This window comes from Narcine bancroftii, chromosome 6 (assembly GCF_036971445.1).
Source record: "Narcine bancroftii isolate sNarBan1 chromosome 6, sNarBan1.hap1, whole genome shotgun sequence".
Classification (NCBI taxonomy): domain Eukaryota; kingdom Metazoa; phylum Chordata; class Chondrichthyes; order Torpediniformes; family Narcinidae; genus Narcine; species Narcine bancroftii.
In genome coordinates, this window is record NC_091474.1 from 230,413,542 (window position 1) to 230,430,450 (window position 16,909).

Consider the following 16,909-nt stretch of genomic DNA (forward strand, 5'->3'; position numbering starts at 1 on the left):
CTGTTATCTGCAGAATGGTTCCACAAATAACGCAAAATGATGGATGTGTTAAAGACCTCGTGTTGGCCATTTCACACGGAAGAGCGTGTGTTCGAATAATGCCAGAGGATATTTTGTATCCATTTGCAAGAACAAGCAAGTTACCATCTGAATAATTTGCATTATCACTACTGAGTTGAGGTTGATACGCTGGATTTTGGAGCTATAGTTTGGCTCCTTTCTGAGGAATAATTGATAAGAGGAGAGAGCAAAATAATTATTTATAGGTATTATTTTAGGGCTGAAAGTCGCAGTGATTTTGCTGACTTAAAATTTGTGAGTTGCTCTTTGACATTTTACTGGAGATTATGAGAAAAGCAAAGCAATAGATAAATTGATCTTAATAACCATTCGTAGTGATTAGTGAGTTTGAATTGTTCCTTCCTGATCTCTCCATTTTCTATATAATTAGTGAACGGAAAAGGAAAACATTTGAAAATTACTAACTGAATATTTTGGAATAAAATATGGATTATTTTGTTAATATGTAATTTAAATTAGAGTAGTCTTACTTCATTAAAATGGCAACAAAAATTCTAGTGGATTTAATTAAACATAGATGGTTATTTAGTAAAAAATTCATAAGCCTTTTTTATTAAAAACACAGAAGTGCAAATCTCACAGCATCCATAAGATGGTAAAGATATATAACTGTCATTTTGGGCCTGAACCCTTCTTCAAGGTATGAGTAAAAAGGAAGCAGGCAACTGAATAAAAAGGCTGGGCGAGAAGGGAGGAAAGGGCAGGGGAAGGAGAACAGGCCAACAGACAAAAGATAATTGAACGGAGGGCAAGAGAGGAAAGGTGAAAATTGATCAGGGGAGTGGGTGAATTCAGAGCTGGAGGAAAGGAGAAATAGGGAAAAGAGAGAGATGGGGGGGAATGGACTACTGGAAACAGAGGTCAATGTTAATGCTATCTGGTTGGAGGGTGCCCAGATGGAATATGAGGTGTTGTTCCTCCAATTTGTGGGTAGCCTCAGTCTGGCAGTGCATGAGACCATGGACAGACATGTTGGCATGGAAATGGGACAGAGAATTGAAATGGGTTGCCACTGGGAGATCTTCTCTATTGCAGCGGACAGAGTGAAGGTGCTGAACAAAGTGATCTCCCAGTCTGCATCCAGTCTCTCCAAAGATTATTTAAATTGATTAATTTTAGTGATCTAACAGTCAAATATGCATTCTGTTGGAATCTATGGCATTATCTGAACATTGCTTGATTAACCAACTTGTTTTTTTTACAAACAGTGATATTATGAATTTTATACTGTATCTTTGTGTGTGTGTGTGGGTGTGTGTGTGTGTGTTTTTGTATGGATTTTTCACTCTACCTTGTACTTGAGTACTGTTCTCTTTGTAATATGTTTTTGAAGGAGGATTAATTTTATAAGAAATAAACATAGAGAAAAATATGAATGGTTGAACCTGATTCTTTAATTGTGCTGCATTTTCCAATCAATGTTGTTTTCATGTTACAAAATTAAATTGTTATCACATCTTTTAAAGAGTGCCTCTCAAAAATTCAACACTGAAATGCCATTAAAGTGGGTTCACAAATGAGCCACTGATTGGTACTTTGGATAACAGAAATCTTATTTCACACAGTAAGGTAGAAATCCAGTCACGTAGCACAGGTACAAATATGTTACTTGCTGTGGAAACTAAATTGTGCACATTTTAGCAGGATTCCCGTGACTTGTAACAATGAAATAAAAACAGAAAATGTTGGAAATATTCATCTGGTCTCTGTTTCATGTCCAGTACTCTTTTTCAGAACTAGGAAGGAGAGACAAACAGGTTAGGTTTCAGTCACATGATGGTAGGAAGGGATGCATCAAAAAAAGGGAATATTGGTGATACAATGAGGCCAACCAGGTTAATGGGAGAAGTCACAAGACATTACGATACTTTGTTTGCACATTGTTTTATTAATAATGATGTTCCTTGCAAGACAGTGATATGAATAGAAGAACAAAACTGATGGCCGGCAGAAATAGCCATTTCTAGTCCTGTGAGGAGAGAGTGAATTCTTGAATATTGGAGAATTTGATATCAAGGCCACACTGCGCCCAGATGGAAGGTAGTGTTTTCACTCTTGACCTTGTTGCAACAGTGCTAGAGCCAAACATTTCCATGGGTCCTCGTAGTGGGAAGTGGGAAGGTGAATTAAATTGTCAGGCAGTTGGAAGCCCAGGGACTGAATGATCACTCAACTTGCATATCAGAATTTATTGTTGTGAACGTGTCACAAAATTTGTTGTTCTGAATCAGGATCACAGTGCAAACATTTCGATGTAACCACCTTACAAAATAATTAAAAATAGTGCAAGAAACAGTCAAAAAAAGGCATTGTCTGGTTCATTGCCATTCTAATGGCAGCGGGGAAGAAGCCATCCTTGTGCTGCTGAGGCTTCAGGCTCCTGTACCTTTTTCCCGATGGTAGCAGAGTGAAGAGGGCCTGGCCTGGGTGTTGGGGGTCCTTGAGGTTAGAGGCAGTTTTCCTAAGACACCACCTCTTGTAGATGTCCTCGATGGAGTGAAATCTGATGCCTGTGATGTTGCAGGCTGAGTTAACAACACTCTGAAGTTTTTTCTTGTCTTGAGGATTGGCATCTCCGTATCAGACAGTGATGCAACCAGCCAGAATGCTCTCCACGGTACACCTTTAGAGGTTTTCAAGCGTCTTCGGTGCCATAACAAATCTCCTCGTGCTTCTCACAAAATATAGCAGCTGGCGAGCCTTCTTCGTGATTGCATCAATATGGAGGCTCCGGGACAGATCCTTGGAGATGTTGACACCCAGGATTTTTAAATTTAGGCATGTAGCATGATAACAGGTCATTTCACCCCACGAGTCCATGCCGCCCACTTACACCCAATTAACCTATACCCCCAGTATGTTTCGAACAGTGGGAGGAAACTGGAGCCCCCAGGGAAAACCTACAGAGACACGGGGAGAATGTACAAACTTCTTACAGACAGAGCAAAATTCAAACCCCGGTCCCGATTGTTGGAACTGTAATGGCATTGCGCTAACTGCCACACCGTTCTTGACACTCTTCACTGCTGACTCCTTGACGATGATCAGTTTGCATTCTCCTGATTCCCTCCTGAAGTCTACACTTATCCCCTTGGTTGCAAGGCTGTAGATGTGACATCACTCAACTAGCTGACCAATCTCCCAAATGTAGAGCAGGTAGCATTGTGAACACTGAACACAGTTTACCCGATGAGAAGCAGTGCCAGTGAATTGCTACATCATCTGGAAGAACTGTTTGGACTCTTGGATAACATGCAGGGAAGGGGGGTGGGGGGGTGAAAAAATAAGCGTTGCATCTTCTGTGGTTGCAAGGTCAAGTGCTATAAGATGGGGAGAGGTTGGTGGGAGTGAAGAGTGGACCAGGCAGTCGAAAGGGGAAAATTCTTTTGAAATCCATAAGATTATGAGAGGCTAAGGTAGGGTGGGTGGACAGCTAGCACTTGTTTCCAGGGGTGACAATAGAAAATACCAGAGGAAATCTGCGTAAGGTGAGTGGAAGAATGTTTAGGGGAGATGTCAGAGGCAAGTCCTTTACAAAGAGAGTGATAGGTGCCTGGAATGCATTGTCAGTGGTAATGGTAGAGCCTGGTAAAAAAGGAAAATACTTAGATAGGTACATGTATAGAAGAAAAAGAAGGTTATGGATCTGAGGTAGGGAAGGATTAGATTGTGGTGGAGTCAGTTTATCTCAGACAGCGCATCATCGAGGACTGAAGGGCCTGTACTATTCTATCATGTTTTATGAAATACTGAAAGGGACGGGGAAGAGAATATATATTTAGCAGTGGAATCTTGCAGAACTGACAGAGGTTGACCCTGGTATCCTGTGATGCCATGGCTCCAATTTTCGGCAATGCCAGAGATTCGTGGAAACGAGCCCCCAGGAAAGTAGCCACTTAAGTCCTCTTGTGGAAAGTTCCCTTCCTAATCTGGTATAGAGTACCTTTAGGTATAGTTGAGTGAAGACCTCCTGCTTCACTGTTATCTGTTCAATCCTCTGGAGACTAACCGTCAAGAAGGGCACATTCCTTGCCTGCAGCTTCGTAGCGCCAGAAGAGAAGTAATGGAGGGGTGGACCTCATGCCAGTGGGTGCCTCAACTCTTTGGCACTCAGGTGAAGACTGCACCCCACTGAATGAGATTTCAGACATTGAGCGATCAGTAGAAAAATGCTTTGACACTATTGGTACTTGGGATGATTAATGCCACCACCAATCTTTTGACTACATGTATGTTATACTGTATATGTTCAATTATCATCAGAATTTATTACCTCAAACAAGTCACAAAAGTTTTGCTGCAGCATCATATTGCAAACATTCATATAAACCACCTTACAACCATAAATTAAAAAAACAGTGCAGTGCCTGGGGTTCATTGGTTATTCAGGAATCTGATGGCAGCGGGGAAGAAGCTGTCCTTGTGTCGCTGAGTGCTTGTCTTTAGGCTTCTCTACCTTTTCCCGATGGTAGCAGAGTGAAGAGGGCGTGGCCTGGGTGGTGGGGGTCCTTGATGGAGATTGCTTTTTTAAGACACAACCTTGATTGAGTGAAGTCTGGCGCCTGTGATGTCGCAGGCCAAGTTAACAACCCTCGAGTTCTTTCTTGCCCTTAGCTTGACATCTCCTTACCAGACAGTGATGAAACCAACCAGAATGCTCCTCATGTTACACCTGTAGAAGTTTTCGAGAGTCTTTGGTGACCTACCGAACCGCCTAAGACACCTCACAAAGTATAGCCACTGGCAAGCCTTCTTAGTGATTGCCTCGACATGGAAGTCCCAGGACAGATCCTCGGAGATATTAACACCCAGAAATTTCAGGTTCTTGACCCTCCCCACTACTGAGCCCACGATGAGGACTGGGTCATGTTCCCCTGACTTCCTCCTGAAGTCCACAATCATTTTCTTGGTTTTGCTAATGTTGAGCCCAAGGTTGTTGACGTTAAACCATACAACAAACTGATTGCCGATTGTGATTCTGCCAAAACCATGGTGTCATCGGCAAATTTGTAGATAACATTGGAATTGTGCCTGGCCGGACAGTCATCGGTGTATAATGAGTAGAACAGTGGCTAAGCACGCATTCTTGAGGTGCGCCTGTGTTGTTGATCAGCGAGGAGGAGACATTGTTTCCAATTTGTACTAACTTTGGTCTTGCAATGAAGAAATCAGGGATCCAGTTGCAGAGGTAGGGTGCAGAGTCCTAGATTTTATAGCTTCTTGACCAGCAGTGAGGGAATAACGGTATTGAAGGCTGAGCTGTAATTGATGAAGAGCAGCTCTATGTACGAGTTGTTGTTTTCGAGGTGATCCAGAGCTGACTGGAGAGGTAGCAATATTGTATTTTCTGTGGAGCAATTGTGACGATAGGCAAATTGCAGTGGGCCCAGACCTTTGCGTAGGTAAGCGTATGTGTTAATGCTGGCCATGACCTGCTTCTCAAAGCATTTCTTCACTGAAGGTGTTAGTGCTACTGGACGATAGTCGTCGAGACAGCTCACTACTCTTTTTGAGCACCAGGATGATTGATGCCCTTTTGAACCAGGTGGGAACAACGTGAGGGTTCACCCTCTTGATGTTTTGATGTCGTCTTTAGAGACAGATATCACAGGGTCCTCAACCTTTTCAGGAATTCTAGTAGGCACTGTTGGGTTCTCCTTCTCAAAACAGCCATAGAAGGTGTTCAGCTAATCGAGTAATGAAGCATCACAGCCATCTATGGTGTTTGCCCTTGCATTGTAGGCTGTAATGGCCTGCACTCCCAGCCATAGCTGGTGTGTACCTGTCTCTATCTCTAGCTTCCTCCGGAATTGTCACATTGCTTCAGAGATACCCTTCCACAGGTCATACCTGGACTTCTTGGAGAGATCTAGATCCCCAGCCTTAAATGCCTTTGATTTCACTCTCAGCAGGTTGTAAATCCTCTGATTCATCCAAGGCTTCAGATTGGGGAACACCCAGTATGTGCATGTGGGCGCACACTCATCCACGCAGATTTTGATGAAGTTGGTGACAGCTGTTCCATGTTCATTCAAGTCTATGGCTGAGTTCTTGAATATGGTCTAGTCTATCGATTCAACACAGTCCTGCAGATGTTCCTCTGCCTCCTTCGACCATACTTTCACCGAGTTAACTACTGAAGCTGTGATCCTTAGTTTCTGCTTGTATGCCGGGAGTAGGAGTACAGCCAGGTGATCAGACTTGCCGAGGTTTGGTTGGGGTTTGGCTCAGTAGGCGTTCTTCATTGTGATGTAGCAGAGTGTGTTGGCTCCCCTGGTCTCGTAGTTTGTCAGAGACTTCTCCAGGTTGTCCCGATTGAAGTCTCTTACAATCATCAGGAAGGCATCAGGATCTAGTCATTGTCTATTCACAATGCTCAGTGTCTCCAATGCCAGCCTGAGGTGGAATGCACACTGCAACCAGGATGATGGCAGTGAACTCCCTCGGCAGGTCGAATGGGCGGCACTTGGTCACCAGATGTTGCAGGACAGGGAGAGCAGAACTGGGACACAACTGTCACATTTGTGCACCGCAATGAATTAATGATGACACAAACACCACCTCCCCTGGTTTTTCCTGACGCCACTGCCTGCTCAGCGTGGTGGAGGGTGCAGCCCTCGGGTTGTAGCACTGTGTCTGGAATGTTCGCGTTCAACCACGTTTCAGTAGTTCATTGATGGATTTGGTACAGCCTCCTAGTGGGGCTAACATTGAGATGGCAAGTATTTCTGAATTTGAAATGCATCAGTTTTTGTTTAGGTGGAATATGAATCTGTTACAACAAAATAACATTTAATGAAGTTATGGATAAAGAAAAATAAAATGATAGGTTCTAGAGGTAAATTATCGGCTTTGACTCCGTTGTATAATAATCAACTTATTTCTTTTTCAATACATAATCAAAGTTTACTGCATTGGAGATTTAAAGGTGTGGAAAGTTTGGGAGATTGTTTTAAAGAGGGTAAGTTTTTATCTTTTAATCAGATGAGGGAAGATTTTGGTATTGATAAGAATTCTTCATTTCTTTATTATCAAATTCGATCTTTGGTAAAATGTGTTTGGTAGAGAGATGATTTTACCTAAAATGACTAAATTTGAGACTTTTCTTATGAAGGTACCAGTGAAGGGTTATATTTCATCTATGTATCCAATAGTACAGGACGGTATGGATAAAAAGGGTTGGGATAGATCTAAAAGTAAATGGGAAGCGGATATTGGTTTTACTTTTTCTGAAGAGGATTGGTTAGATATCTGTTATGATAGTGTAACTAGATTGATCAATGCACGTTATGCAATGATTAACTACAATTTTTTACATCAATTATATTTGACACCTGAAAAATTTTTAAATATGGTTTTCATGAATCAGATTTGTGTTTTAGATGTGGTGATATGGTTGGAACTTTTTTTCATGCTGTTTGGTCAATCTTTTTGGAAGAAAATTTGATCGTTTTTAGAATACCTGTATAAGATTAAAATAGTTTGAGATCCAACAGTATTTTTATTGGGTAGTTTGCAACCTCTGAAAGGCTTGGGATTAGATAAGTTTCAGCTTGCTTTTGTATATTTAGCTTTATCCGTAGCGAAAAAATGTAAAGATACACATATGATTGCTATTAATAGATGGCATAATGAGATGAAATATTGTTTAATAATGGAAAAAATTACATATGTTTCACATGATAATTATATTTTTTTATTAATAAGTGGCTGTTATACTCAGAATATTTTCATTTCAATTTATATTGATTAGACTTTAATATGTATATTTAACTTTTTTTAAATATTCTTTCTTTTTTTATGGCTCTCCTTAGGAGAGTTGGCTGAAGGGGGGGTCTTTTCTTTTTTTTCTCTCTTTTTATATATATATATATATATATAAATAAAAACAAATTTCATGTTTAATTGCTGTATATGTCATATATTATTTGTTTTTTGAACGAATAAATAAAGTTTAAAAAAAAACACATTTCAGTAAACCACATCATACAGCACTCCATGATGTCTCTCTAATGTTGAAGTCTGGCTTGGAGTTCTTCTAGTTTGTTCTCCAAGGATTGTACATTGGCTAGGAGGATGGTAGGGAGTGGAAGGAGCCTCAGGGCCCGTCCGGTGTCTCAGCTAAACCTGTAACCACCACAGCCACCGCTCTCTCCCCCCCTCCACCCCCACCCCCCCACATCCAAGTGGTCGGGTCTTCCTTATATGGCACGTGGGTTCACTGCTGGTTATTCCTGCAGTATTTAAATGGTCCATGCAATGCCCTTTAAAATCTCCTGTGAAGTTTAAATGGACTGAGCGTGTTCTGTGTGTGAATACTGAAAAGTTTAAATGGCCGATCTCTGACTGTTTAAAACTCCCACGATGTTGAAGTTGCCTGAGCACCGGCTGTTTAAAGGTCCCGGGGTCCGAGGTCTGCTAGCGATCTTATTCACGGGTAAGTTTGATTTTATGTTTCTGGTTCTGGGGTTGAATTTTAATAGTTCTGGACAGGAATATTTAATAATTCCTGTTAGAGCTGCGCACAAAGAATTGCCACAGTAAGGTACCATCTTGTACTTTGTACCTGTGGCTGATCTCAGTTAAGTTTTTGGGTCTTGTTAACCTCGAGAGTTGATAGTAATGTTGTAACATATCAGGGGCCTTTGGAGTGATGGGACATAAGTGATTAAACCTTTATTTATTGGAAATAACAGTTACCTGATACTTGTATAGTGTAATTGTTCCAAATCTGAATGTTGCCTTCGCCTTGCTTTGTGCCATTTCAACATTAAAGCAGAGGTTGATAGGATTTTGATATGTAAAAGTGTCAAAGGTTATGGGGAGAAGGTAGGAGAATGGGGTCAAAAGAAAAAATTAATCAGCCATGATTTGAATGGTGGAAGACTTGATGGGCTGAATGGCCTAATTCTTCTATATCTTATGGTGTTGTGAAGGAAATCATATGTGCATTTTGATGAAGCAGCCAAAGACAGTTGAGCCTATGACATCGTAGCACTCTCTCTCTTTCTCCCTCCCTCCCTCCCTCCCCCACAGATGCTGTTTGACCTGCTAAGTGCAAGTGTCTGCATTTTCTGTTTCTCAGATTTGCAAATTTGCAGTTTTTTGGTTTACAGTGAAGACTTTTGTATACAATTGACCTCTAATTTTATTTGGGCTCCTTGATCCGGACTTTGTCAAATGTCCCCTTAATATTAAGATATAGCACATTGCTTAGAGTTTGTGTGAAGTTTTAAATAGATCTTTCTATGGCTGAAACTACAGTGTAATATTCACACATTAAAAAAAAAATAAAGAATAAAAACAAATTATTGATAGGAAAATTTTAAATGCCTTTGTGGAAAAGCCTGGCTGAGCTTAAATCTTACAAAAAGATGTGTTAACAATCATTTGTAAAAGGGCCTTGAATGCAAAGAGAACGTCAGTCTGAACAAACAATGTGGTCTTTTTACAGTGTAGAAAATGATATCTCACTGATGAAGATTTTTTTGCTGGATCAATATTGCATTAAACATTAATGATGATGGTTGTTAGTGATAGATTAACACATAAAGGAAGAGAACTTTAGATCAATAACCTAGCAATCTGCTTTCTTACTTTGAAAAAGCAGTGCATTTATCCATTTTGAATGAACTAATCCCATTATTTTTCAAAGAAAGGAATCCTTAATATAATATTGAACAAAGGATTTTACTTAAAATGAATGAACTGTAGAAAAACCTGTGACACTGAATCCAGGAGATCAGTTAGTTTTGTGTTTGAGAGGGGAAAGCAAGGATTAGAAATAATTTCTGAAATCTAAGTAAAGCAAACTTCAAAGGAGTAAATATTCTATTAATCACGATAAATTGTTTTGAACTGCTAAATTGTAAAATGAGAGCTATTTTATATGATACAAAACCAGGCCATACCCAAAAAAAGGTTGAAGGGCCCGTGATTAGTTCAACAAAAGAGTGAAGGGACATTGTGTGCTTTAAACTCCAAACAGGTAACTCCACATTATGGCCATTCAAGGCATAGAATTTCACCCTTGCAGAATTCACAAATCACTACCTGGAAATTTGAGATACAGCCCACTTTCATGGGACACAACCTCCCCGTAAACCATAGAACGGTGGTTTCCTATATAAAATATGACTGGCCAAAATGTAAATAATTATGTCAATCCCAGTAAATGAGAAAAACATGGAAGTCAGAGACTAAAAGAGTGATATCAAGAGTGGTGTTGAAAAGCAAAATTGTAAAGAATGTAAAAGATATAAATACACTAAGAGAAAGAGAGTGGTAAAAGTTAATGCAGACTATTAAAAACTGAAAGTAGAAAGGGCAGAATGAAAAATCAAGAAATGATTCACCAATTAAATGAGTAATTTGTGTTTATTTCTACCATGGGAAGACGCAAATTTCCAGTGGATGAGTAAACTTGGGAATGTTAAAATTTTGCACTTAAAATTAAAAAAAAATGAATTTGCAGGTGTAGGTTGTAATTGAATGTTTCATCATTTGCAGTGTAATTTGATCATTTACTTCACTTGGTCAATACAGAGAGACTGGGAATTCTTAAAGCTTTCAGTACTCCCATCAGTTTATTTCACCTAACTTAGAGAAGCTTAATTTTATTCTGGAGTTAAGTGCTGTATTTTCGTTGTGTTATCAAACTTCATGGTCATGGAAATGAAAGATTCTGCTTTCTATTTGCAGAAACGTTTGAAGCCTTTGACTCCAGGGTTATTGAGGTAAGATATTTAAGTCATTACTTTCAAATCTTTTTGCATGCATTGTGCCTGAACAAAGTGTTAAACAACCAAATTCTGGAAAAACTCAGTGCATCCATGGGTAGGAAAGGTCAGTTATTATTTCAGGACAGGCCTCTTCATCAAAATTAAAGTTAAAAAAATGGGTAGTATTACATATACGAAGAGGAAAAGAAGCCAAGAAGGGCCCAAGATGTGGTAGGGTAAGATCTTATGAATTTTGAGTGAAGCATATTGTTGGAAACTTGTTTCTCTCATTACTAAGATGTTAATGTCACTGGCTCACTATCCAAATGTAGTTATCCTTCAGAAGGAGCCGGTGAGCTCCTGTCAGTGACCACTGAATTCAGTTGAGTGAAAGTTCAGCCACAGTATGTTTGGATAGAGCATGCCAGCAATGATAAATGGCAATATACTGTATATGCCGTTGTATAGGATAGTCCTGAAACAAAAATTTCCTTTAAAATCAAGGTTGTTCTATATACCTGGTCCAAAACATGAACCTTAACAGCAAAGTCTCAACACCGCTGCTGTCTTCCCACTACTCTAATGCAATCTCGCACATGTCCTGTTAGTTATTTGAGAAGTCTCCATGCTCTTCCATGGTCTACCTGCCCAGTTCGAGTCCTGTCAGCTCTGTACAGGCTTTAAATGGCCTGTAACAGGAGCTGACAGAGGTTTATTTTAAAATATCCAAATAAAATTATAACTTTCTGATAGCTCAGTGGTTAGAGCACTGGTTTTTTGTAAACCAAGGGTCATGAGTTCGTTCTTTGCTAGGGCTTCATTTCTGTGAGGTGCTGGACAAAGTGGCAATTCTCTTTTGTCTTCCTTTTGGTCGACAAAATTAAAGAGTTTTATGTATGTTACATTCTAAATGTAGTATTACATTGCAATAATGAAATCTTTACCTTTAATTTGTTATTAAAATATTATGATTTACTTTTAACAGCATCTAGTGGCCAGTGAAAGGGCCTGATTTTTTGGGGGGGAGGGTTGTCTTACAAAAACCAACATTTTAGGTGGAAATCCCAAGGGTTGCCCTATACAGAGTCGTCTTGTTCTACTGTATATACGATATATACCAATCAGGATTGTGTAAAGTCTTGATTTGTTATCGCCATGTGCGTTATAGAGTGTAGACGGTGGTGGAAGGAGTGATTGTTGAGGATGGTGTTATGGTATGTCATTCAAGAAAGCTGGATTGTGAAGAATGGTATTAAGTTCTGAGTTGTTGGGGCTGGGCCACTGAGGCATCTTGAGAGTTCTGCTTGAGAGTTCTGATTTGTGCATTGCCAGGAGAGATGGTGGAGGCTGGTACATTCACAAGACTTAGATAGGCACATGGATGTAAGAAAAATAGGGGCTATGGATGTGAGGTAGGGAAGGTTTAGATTGTTGTACAACATCATGGGCTGAAGGGCCTCTTTTATGTTTCATGTTTTATGTTGATGGTGGAAAGACTTTGAGGCATTTGAAGATATGCCACTCTCAACTAGATACCCAGCTCTGACCTCTACTTGAAGCCATAGAACTTCTGCGGCAGGTCCAGTTGAGCTTCTGTTAGGATATTTCATATGGTGGATTTGATGCACCCTTGTTAGAAGTGATCAGTTCTGAGCACTTGTATGGCTGCTGATGTTACCCGCCACATCTGAATGTCACTCAGATCTTGTTTGCTACAGACATGGATGATTTTGTTTTGTGAGCTGTGAATGGAATTGAGAATACGGCATTAACAGAGAACAATGCAAGATCTCATTGTAGAGTAAAGCAGTATAATGATTAGACCAAGGACAGTGCCATGAACACTCCTGCAGCCATATCCTGGAGTTTAGCTAATTAAACTCCCAACAACCACTATCATTATATTTCCTTTCTATGACAATGAGAATCTCAGTAAATATTGATTTTGAGGCCAAATGAAAAATATGATAAGGAAGGATCTATGGGTGAGCCATAAAAACCTTTAATTAAATATCACCTTTTCTCCAAGGCATTTTGGATGAAGAACAAGGTGCCATGTTGAAATGCCAAAGTCTTTGAAGCAGAAAGAGTTGCCATAATTATCAGTTTAGCCTTCAGTTTAGTCCTTGGGACAAGTACTTGGTAGGTGAAGAGTTCATTTGTTTGGTTTTATACTTTGTGGAATGTGGACCTTGTGGGAAGTATTAGTATTTGTTGTCCACCTTGAATTGAGGAGGCAGTTGAGTGTCAAAAATACTGGTGAGTCTGGATTCACAGGTCAGCCAGACCAAGAAAGAAGTCAAATTTCTTTCCCTGAAGGATATTAATTTATATACACAGCTCTGTAACAGGCCATTTTGGCCCACAGGCCTGTGTTGCCCAATTTATACCTAATCAACATACAAACTCGGTATGTTTTTGAATGGTGGGAGGAAACTGAAGGCCCTCCCCCTCCCCCCCGCCCCAGGGAAAACCCATGCGGACACGGGGAGAAAGTACAAAACTCCTCACAGCGTGGGATTCGAGACCTGGTCCTGATCGCTGGCGCTGTCAAGCCGTTGCACTAACTGCAAAGCCAACCCTATCTATTTTTGGAACTTGGGTGGGTCCAAAATGTATTGTTACTGAAAAATTGCTTACAACTTCTTGGTTAGAGCTAAATTCAATCAAATTTATAGGTCGTCAAAAAATTGATGTCATTGCATTAGAAATGGCTTACACTGCTTTTATTAACTAAACAGAACCTGAGTTGGTTGAAAATAGAATATCTTGCGCTTCAGAAATGTTCTATTTGTTATCCTTCTAAATACTCAGGCATAAAGATCCAAATGGCTTAGAGAAGTAGATGCTGTAAATTCTTTGCAGCAAAATGGGCCACTTCTATTTTAATAAGAACCTTATCAGTTGCATAAGTGTTCTCTCCGCAAGACCATGTTTCGTGATATTGAAGAAGATAAAGGCATAAGAGATAAAAGCCAGGCATGGAGTGATTTTAGCACTCATGGAACAAGTTGTCCAGTGCATACTGATATGGAAAATGTTCTCTCTATACTCAGCAGTACAGCAGTGTGATGTATTCCACTAACCAGTTTTACATAATGCAAAGATGAACTTCTGCTAATCTTGAACTATGGCCTTTCCGTGGTCAGTGTTGTGTGAATTCGAGAAATGTGCTAGAAACACAGGACTATCATAAATTGCTGAAGTTGTCAGAGTATTAAGTTACTATTTGCACTAAATTCTTCATCTTCATTCTTACGTGGTCGAAAATGTATTTTATTTTCCTAATCTAAGCGTTGTTAACGCCACAGATATATTACAAGACTGTACCAAATGGAGGAATTCACACAGTTCTTTGAAATAAAGATGATTTGCTTTTCATTTCCTTTAGTACTCATGGTAATGAGAATCTTGGAAAATTCAAAGAAAATGGAACTTTTGAGAGGATATTTTTAATATCATTTGAATGTTTAAAGTACCTTCTCAGCACTGTGGTTCATTAAATACTTTTATCAAAACTTTAGATGTTAGTTGGTGTGAGCTTGCAGGCGCCTCAGATTGAAGAGACTGCCATCCGTGCGGTACCGGATGTAAACAGCGTCTTCATTGTTGGGGTCTTTCATGGCTTGGTTCAGCATCATGCTGAAGAGATGGCAGTCTCTTCAATCTGAGGCGCCTGCAAGCTCACACCAAGACACAAGAGAAACTTGTCCGTGAACTACTCTTTGCAGACGATGCCGCTTTAGTTGCCCATTCAGAGCCAGCTCTTCAGCGCTTGACGTCCTGCTTTGCGGAAACTGCCAAAGTGTTTGGCCTGGAAGTCAGCCTGAAGAAAACTGAGGTCCTCCATCAGCCAGCTCCCCACCATGACTACCAGCCCCCCCACATCTCCATCGGGCACACAAAACTCAAAACGGTCAACCAGTTTACCTATCTCGGCTGCACCATATCATCAGATGCAAGGATCGACAATGAGATAGACAACAGACTCGCCAAGGCAAATAGCGCCTTTGGAAGACTACACAAAAGAGTCTGGAAAAACAACCAACTGAAAAACCTCACAAAGATAAGCGTATACAGAGCCGTTGTCATACCCACACTCCTGTTCGGCTCCGAATCATGGGTCCTCTACCGGCATCACCTACGGCTCCTAGAACGCTTCCACCAGCGTTGTCTCCGCTCCATCCTCAACATTCATTGGAGCGCTTTCATCCCTAACGTCGAAGTACTCAAGATGGCAGAGGTCGACAGCATCGAGTCCACGCTGCTGAAGATCCAGCTGCGCTGGGTGGGTCACGTCTCCAGAATGGAGGACCATCGCCTTCCCAAGATCGTGTTATATGGCGAGCTCTCCACTGGCCACCGTGACAGAGGTGCACCAAAGAAAAGGTACAAGGACTGCCTAAAGAAATCTCTTGGTGCCTGCCACATTGACCACCGCCAGTGGGCTGATATTGCCTCAAACCGTGCATCTTGGCGCCTCACAGTTTGGCGGGCAGCAACCTCCTTTGAAGAAGACCGCAGAGCCCACCTCACTGACAAAAGGCAAAGGAGGAAAAACCCAACCCCAATCAACCAATTTTCCCTTGCAACCGTGTCTGCCTGTCCCGCATCGGACTTGTCAGCCACAAACGAGCCTGCAGCTGACGTGGACTTTTACCCCCTCCATAAATCTTCGTCCGCGAAGCCAAGCCAAAGAAAGAAGAAAGATGTTAGTTATACTTTTGACCGAGATTTTGCATTAGTAAAGATGGAAAGCTGTTGGCATTAAGGAAAATAAATAAATTTAAGATTTTTTTGATTAGCTTGCAGAAAAATCTACCAAATATCACTTGTTGTACAAAATCTAAGAGCATCATTAAGTGTATACCCAGATATTACAACTGGTTAGCGAATTCTCTTGGCCTTTGAGGATTAATTTTCTGCTTGTGTATTATAATTCTTGTATAAAAATAGTTCAGTGTAAGGTAAAGTGTTTTTTGAAAGATTTATTTATGATCCTTCAATCGTATTTGTGTGGATATGGTTCTTTGTTTTTTGAGGATCGACAAATATTTATAAGTTAATGTAAACATTCTTCTTTGACTTTCACTGTTGTAAGTGATTGAGAGTTCAATCTGCTTGAAAGCCTGATGGTTTGAGGAGATGCCCAATAGCATCTCCAGTCTGAAAAGGGGGTTCTTGTCACATCACCTACTAATTGTTTGTGAGAAACTTTCTTCGATGACAGTTCCTTGTACCAGTTTGGAAGATGGCTTTATTTTGTTGAGGCAAGTCAATTCTTGATGCTTCTCAATTTGGAGACTTTTTAATCGGTGTTTAGAGCTTACTTTTCTACGAAACCAACTTCATCAATAAATAAATTGCCGTGCTTAATTTTGAAATCTGGATCCGAGATCCATATCCCATGTCATCACAAAATTTACCTCTGCCCTCATCTGGTTGTGTAGCCCTTTTATAAGAGGGGTGTGCAATACCAGTTCACGTGCACCTCACATGGACCAAATAGATGGCTGGTCCATGTCTGGTGAGACTCTTGGATGCACTTTCATTCTTTGGTTCAGGTACCTTGCCGTTCGGCGTGGGCAATCACCTCTCTCCATCCAGCACACCTCTGACCCTCCAAATTGTAGTTGTAGCCTCCCCTGTTTCTAACCATGATGTTGATCCATGTGTCATTTTCGTTCTCTGTCTGCCTCTACTTCTTTTTCCTTCCAGCTTTCCAGTTGTAGCTAAATGTTCTGATGTGTCTCTTCGCATGATGTGTCCAAAGAATTTTGATTGCTATTTTCTGATTCTTTTAAGTAATGTATATTTTGTTTTACCTTCTCAGTGACTAACAGGACTTGGGTGCCTAGTATCACGGTAATTATACACTTCCCCCATGTCACTACAACAAAAGCCACAGAACTGAGTTCATTAAGTTTTTCCAGTTTAAATTTTGTTCATAATTTATTATAAAATTAACTTTGGAGCAATAAATACAAGCAGAAAGAGGCAAGAAAAAAATCCATAACATCAAACTTGGTAAAATAAACACGTAGGTTTAAACTTCTGATCAAAATAACACCTAAAGAGTGAACAGAAAATTGAATTTGAAACTTGAC

General features: G+C 40.3%; 1 protein-coding gene across 1 annotated transcript in view; it reads left to right on the top strand.

Moving 5' to 3' along the window:
* Nucleotides 1-16,909, top strand: part of mrps5 (mitochondrial ribosomal protein S5) — a 168,019-nt gene that overhangs the window by 66,746 nt on the left and 84,364 nt on the right. Inside the window, exon 5 of the mRNA XM_069887654.1 lies at nt 10,783-10,817. Within this exon, the coding sequence (XP_069743755.1) occupies nt 10,783-10,817 (35 nt within the window). The remainder of the gene's footprint in view (nt 1-10,782; nt 10,818-16,909) is intronic.